We start from the raw sequence: 6,220 nt of genomic DNA, 5'->3' as shown, positions 1-6,220 counted from the left end.
TATATTGCTCTATATAAGCAAGCTATATTTCTCCTCATTTTCAACATTTCAAGCAATAGAATTTAATAGGTGAGATTTTAATGTAGCTATCAATCAATTTAATTTTTTGAGCACTAGCATAATGTGTTCTGAACATTTCTATTGAAAGGATTACAATTACTTTAGAGGCGAGGGAAACAAAAATAACTTTTCAGAGATTCTACTTCTTTACTTAAAGGCTATCACACTATTATTATTGCTTGTTGTTGGCATAGCCTACAGGTAACATAAGATTTGGATTGGGCCTTCCATCCAAGAAATAGCAGTGTTGTCAGAGGAAAATTCGAACTTCTTCAAATTCCCGATTAGACCCATCCTTGATATGCAAGTCATCCTCGGTATGCAAGTTAGGTTAGTATTAAAAAGTTCCTGGGTGAAAGGATTCAAGGGAAATAATACGGTACTGTATTTTTTATAAAATTGAAAAATTGCATGAATATGTTTTTCTTTCGAAATTGCACTGGACATCCATCTACATCCTAATTCAATCCATGCTAGACTTTTTTGGATATTGTAGGACATCATATAGATGTCTTGTGGATGCCATAATTATAAAATTAGGAAATCCATTGGACATCTACTTACGACCAAATTTGGTCTTGCTTTCTTGACCATTGAGGAACTAAGATGTTTGTCATGAATACATTTTTTTATAATATAGTGAAGATTTAGTTACCATTCCGGTGCAGTTCTTGGCCCGAAACGGTACTCAATTCTAGATTCTGTTAAAAAAGAATTTCAATAAATAAAATGCATATTAAAATTTTAACAAAATTTTATTTTGAAATCACAGGTTAATTAAAAACCATCAACATCAGTTCATAAAAGTATAACTTTCCTCCCTAGGTGTCAGTGGCGGCTCCAAAACAAAATTAACGTGTGTGTAATAATAAACAAGGATATGTAAGTGATCGTGTAATAAACAAAAACTATATTCATTCTATTGAAAATTTATTGGATAATTGGATATTTAGTTAAAAGCAATTGAGAATGTAATTGAACTTGAGAAGTTTGTGAGACCTTCCAATATTGAGAAATCCACACAATCAGTAAGGGTTTGCGTGAGCGCGTAAGTACAAGTTAAAAATATTACTGTGCTATATATTGTATTTCCAGGCTAATAATATTAAGACTGATCTTATGTAGAACAGTTTTGGGCTTTCTATTTCTATTGTATTGATTGAATCTTGTAACTTATTTATTTCACTTATTGTTATCTCTTACAGTGACTTGGAATTTTGTTGGGAAAATGATATAATTCAAGTTCTATGACAATTATCCCTATTAAAATGACAATTTAATAATCCCTATTTATCGCGTTCTTACTTCCTATGAAAGTTAGGATTGGTATCTGCAACCTCCAATCTATATTTACACCAGCCGCCACTGCTAGGTGTACAAATAAATATTTTACAAAATGGATATAACCTTGAAAATTTTGATTCAAAAGTATTGATAAAGCAAGACTTTTTCCATATACTAAGATAATGTGGGAAAACGTAAGAATTTTGTCATGAATGAGTTACATTATTCTAAGAGAATCATGAAAAAAGTTAGTAGTACTCATTGAACTTAATTTAAACTATTATTTATAGGCCTATTGTTATTTACTTTTAAAAACATATTCAAGGTTCATGAAGTATGGCAAATATATGATGCAATTTTAGATGTTTAACTACAGCTACTACAAACACCGTTTTTGTTTTGTTTTATGGCAAATATATGATGCAATTTTAGATGTTTTACTACAGCTACTACAAGAACCGTTTTTGTTTTCCGGTTTGACGTTCAGGAGCATGCCTCAACCATTTTTGGTGGCCTCTTCAATCGTTTTTTCCGTTGCTTCTTGAAACCCCATCTTAACAGCTTCTGAAATGAAGATCAAATTGTTGTAAACTGCTGATTTTATTATAGTCAGAGTGAGGTTTAAATGGTGTTTTACAATTTTAGTTTTCAATCCCTTAAAACGATATTCAAGGCAACCACATTATTTCTCTTGCCCAAGTGAACAAGCCCTACTGTTCACTGAATCACTAGTAGACCAATCAGGACCCCCTATATACCAGGCATTGGTCCTGGACCAATCACGAGTAATGTAAATATATACTATATTCTGTCTAACAAAAGATCGGATTGAATATCATAATAATAATTATTGACCAATCAAAGTGAAGTCTAAGATTCAAGTCGATGATTTAGCATTTTTCTTTATGTTTATTGTTTGTTCCGCATTTACGGCTAAATGCGGCAATGGATTTTCATGAGATTTGGCAGGAATTTTTTTAACTATAAGTCGATGTATACACAAGGCTTTTTGAAATTTTGCGTTTTAAGGATAATATGGTTTAGGCCTATAACTGCGAAAATCAGAATATCTCATCCCCGAAAATCATAAGTATAAAGACGAATGAACTTAACTTAAGAAGATAATGGAAACTTAAATTTTTATTTAAAACCATAGGTTAGGGATTTAGGCTTTTGCTTTTAAATCGCAATATGCTGGTATTATTCAAAATGTTTAGATAATGAAAAGCAAAAAGCTTGCATCTCAGAACATTTGTGTAATTTAGTTTTGCTGAACGTCACCTTAAAATTTTTTGGGGATGCGGTATTTTGACTATAGCTATAACTGCGCAATGTCTACTGTTCCCAGAAGTACTAGTAGTTTTGTTTTGGTAAAATTATCAGCTGAAAGCCTGAAATATTGATTCACATATGACTACTCCTTCATGTAAAAAGAGCTAATTTTCAATTTTGGCAATCATTAAAAAAATATATTGAACAGAATGTGAAACTACCTCAAGACTTTTCAACTGATAGTGTTTTCGAACCAAAATAATTCTTTGCTCACATTCACTCCATCGTTTTGGTAAGCAAAGTATAGTGAGCCACTACCTTCACTAGCTAGTGAGTGAGCCCCGGGCTGAAGAGCTCGCTAAAACACTGATATTGTCAGCTGTTCTATTGAAAGCGTTGAAAGTCAAGATAAATAGCTCAAGTTGGATTGAGTTACGAATTGTATGCAACTAATAGTCGTTTGGACAACTAAACACATGCACTTACCCTCAAGGACTCTGGCACTTTGAAGAATTGAAAACTGTTTTTTCCCTTTCGCACCAAACCAGCTGTAGTCTTTGGCTAATTCATCACCAATAAGTCTTCTCATTATTCTTTTCGTCATGTCATTTATGCTGTTTTCGCCAATTTTACTCAGGTAGTTGACCTGGAAAGTTAAAAACAAAAACCATATTAACAATGTAGTAAAACTCTTATTATTAACACTGCAAGCAAAGTCCAGCACAACTGTAGTAAATTTAAAATAACACATAAGAATAAGAGGTGTCCAATCTGAATGAAGTTGAGGATAAATAGGTACTCAGCATTTCGAGTCAACATGCAATATGCTCTGCTTACCAATTGGTTTGGATAATAGACTCAATACTATATAAGTCATAACTCAATTACATTTTTATTTTCTAATTTTTAATAAAATCCACCTATTCCAAATTCCTACTTATCCAAAGAAGGTTTGGTCCCAATAAGCTTGGAATACCAAAACTCTACTGTATTGTCTCAATTTGTTTAAACAATTTATAAAAAAAAACTAGTAAAAACTTCTTTACTTTAACATAGTAACATCAAACATAATAATTTCATTTTTTAATGGTTTTAACATCAGTATGTCCATAAGATCCAAGCATTTCTCCTGACAATAATATTTTATACAGTTTAGTTTGGAGAAACTTCAAGTTTAAAAAACTAATATTGTTTAAAAAATTGAACACCAGTTGCAGATTTACTTGTACATTAAACTGAAAATTGAAATCTGAAGTTGTACCAACAAAGTATATCTTACCATGTTATTTTTGGAATGATTATCTCTCAGCTCCTCTTCTATTTTGAGCAGACTCTCCTCAGTCTTCATTGACAATCGTGCCGGATCAAAGTTGATTTCATCATGCTGCTGGTTTGACCAGGGGTCTGTATTTTGATTTTGAGATTTCAATATTGATTCCAACATGTCTCGGTTGCTGTTAGTAGTAGCTCTCAGAAGAGCTAATTGCTGAAGAACTTATTTTCTGAATTCTGGAACAAGTATTTATAATATTAAAACAAAATATTTAAAAAAATAAAAATGGGGATTTATACTTTCACCAGTATTTACCCATTTTACCAGTGATTTTAGAGGGTACATAAAAATGCTTTATAAAAAAATTAACTGTGTCGTGAATATATCAGTTTTTAACCAAAAAATTCTGAAAGGTTAGGTTCTATAGGTTGGCCTTGATTAGGTTGTGTAACATTGACAATGGTACACAATTCAATTTTTTTATAGGCCTAATAATTTTATAAGTAACCGATTTTGTTTTGTCAATTTACTGTTCATGACATAGGCTAGCGTTGATAAATTTTTAAAATCACACAGACTTAACCTAAGCAACCTTAAAAAGACAGCGTATTATGCATTGATTAGCCAGGTCTATAAGATTCATAGGCTATTCTGAAAATCAAAAATGAAGATCACCTTCAAGAAGTTGAGGAAAAATAATAGGCCTATAACATTACACCTTATTTGCAACTTATTGATCAAATCACAGGTAACAAATTAACAGCCTCTACAGATACTGCATGATGAGAACTGAACAAAGAAATGACATAGCCTATTCTACATTGATTGGCTCAGTCTATAATATTAAATATTTTATAACAGTAACTTATGAGGAGTTATGGAAAAATATATTACACATACCTTTGCAATTTATGGATTCCACGTTTTTCAAGAATTCTAGGATTCAACGTTTTCAAGATAGCCACAAAGAAGTAAAGAAAGACCGAAGAAAGAAGAGCAAACAGCCAGCGAGCAAACACTTTCTCTTTCAACTTATATAGATCAAAATGGCCATGGCGCAGAACCAGTGCTACCTACATACATTCTGCGCGCGCTATTTAGCTCTAATTTAAAATATCACAAGATCAATATTTATAGCTATTCTCCATTTTTTTCAAATAAAACTTAAGAAAACTGGAAATATATATAGCCTACTAAGATTCTCACTATTATATATGATAAGTTAATAAGCTATTTCATACAAAGTATGGAAAAGTTGAAATTTTTTCGTTAAATCTCACAAAAATCCTATTGCTTTCCACAGAATCACCAGGATTTTGTCTGATTAGAGTTGAATGAACAAAAAACAAGTAAAAATGCTTTTTACTCAAAAACTATGGCTCTAATTGAAAAAATATACGAAATAAAAAGTATTTGTAATGCAATTTTACATCTAGAAAACTTACTCTTGTTATGAGTAAGTAATTTTTTGTTATATGATGCACAAAATTTTCAAAGTCGTTTGGTGATAAGAGTTTTGAAAATTCATTGCTCCTAAACTATTCTGAATCTAGCTTCCCCTCGTCCTAGAATTGAAATTAAACTCAAAGATAGTCCCTATATGTCAATTTCAGCCCTAATCCACGCTTGGAATTCGAGTTTAAATATCATTTTCGCTAAATTTTGGAGGGTTGTTGTGAGTGCCAGGGGTGAAACATAAGGATGTGCTTCACAGACCTATTGGGGGTCATATAGGTCTGCATGTGTGCCAAGTTTCATCCCGATCATATAAGGGGTTGGAGAGTGACGGGCGCCCGATGAAATTTATTGAAGAATATCATTTAGTTGATACTAACATATTATATACTCAAATATAATGTAGTATATTTGATTGAAATGAATAATTGAAAAATAAAGAATGAAAATGAAAAGTCAACTATTTTATACAAATAAATTAAAAAACCCATGGTCATCCTTTGTATGATGTCCTATGGACAACTATCTGGGATTTGTTTTGGACCATCCAGATTGGATATGTGATGGACGTCCAGTGGTAGTCCACAATAGCCGTGGATCAACATAGGATATATCGGAAGCGGATCGGACATCCAGTGGATATCATGTGTTGTCTGGGATGGGATGAACTAAAAGGAGTAAAGCTATTTATATCAAAATGACAAGGAGAATTCGTGCTTTCTATTGGTTTTTATTTCTTTCATATACGACCGATATAACTTTGTTTTAATTCATGAATGTGCTTATCAATGTCGAGTCACCTCGAGCAGAAAACATTTGTGGGTTCAAATCGTCATCAAACGTTTGACAATCTGGAAACTTTTTTGGTTTAGAAGA

The 6,220-nt window shown here is 32.0% G+C and overlaps 1 protein-coding gene across 3 annotated transcripts; it reads right to left on the bottom strand.

The window, feature by feature from the left end:
• Window positions 1-1,679: 1,679 nt before the first annotated feature.
• On the bottom strand, window positions 1,680-5,250 carry LOC120355006. 3 transcript variants are annotated; one of them, XM_039443229.1, is made up of 4 exons: window positions 4,790-5,250; window positions 3,896-4,125; window positions 3,103-3,262; window positions 1,680-1,905 (listed from the first exon to the last, which is right to left on the bottom strand). In XM_039443229.1, exons 2-4 carry the CDS (start codon window positions 4,058-4,060, stop codon window positions 1,841-1,843), a joined length of 390 nt encoding a protein of 129 aa, XP_039299163.1. In that variant the 5' UTR covers window positions 4,061-4,125; window positions 4,790-5,250; the 3' UTR covers window positions 1,680-1,840. The 3 variants fall into 3 exon arrangements, with proteins under 3 accessions (XP_039299163.1, XP_039299161.1, XP_039299162.1); XM_039443227.1 differs by having other exon boundaries at window positions 1,680-1,908; window positions 4,790-5,246; XM_039443228.1 differs by lacking the exon at window positions 4,790-5,250 and having other exon boundaries at window positions 1,680-1,908; window positions 3,896-4,775.
• Between the last annotated feature and the right edge of the window lie 970 nt (window positions 5,251-6,220).

This window comes from Nilaparvata lugens, chromosome X (assembly GCF_014356525.2).
Source record: "Nilaparvata lugens isolate BPH chromosome X, ASM1435652v1, whole genome shotgun sequence".
Classification (NCBI taxonomy): Eukaryota; Metazoa; Arthropoda; class Insecta; order Hemiptera; family Delphacidae; genus Nilaparvata; species Nilaparvata lugens.
This window is presented reverse-complemented; position numbering and strand designations above follow the sequence as displayed.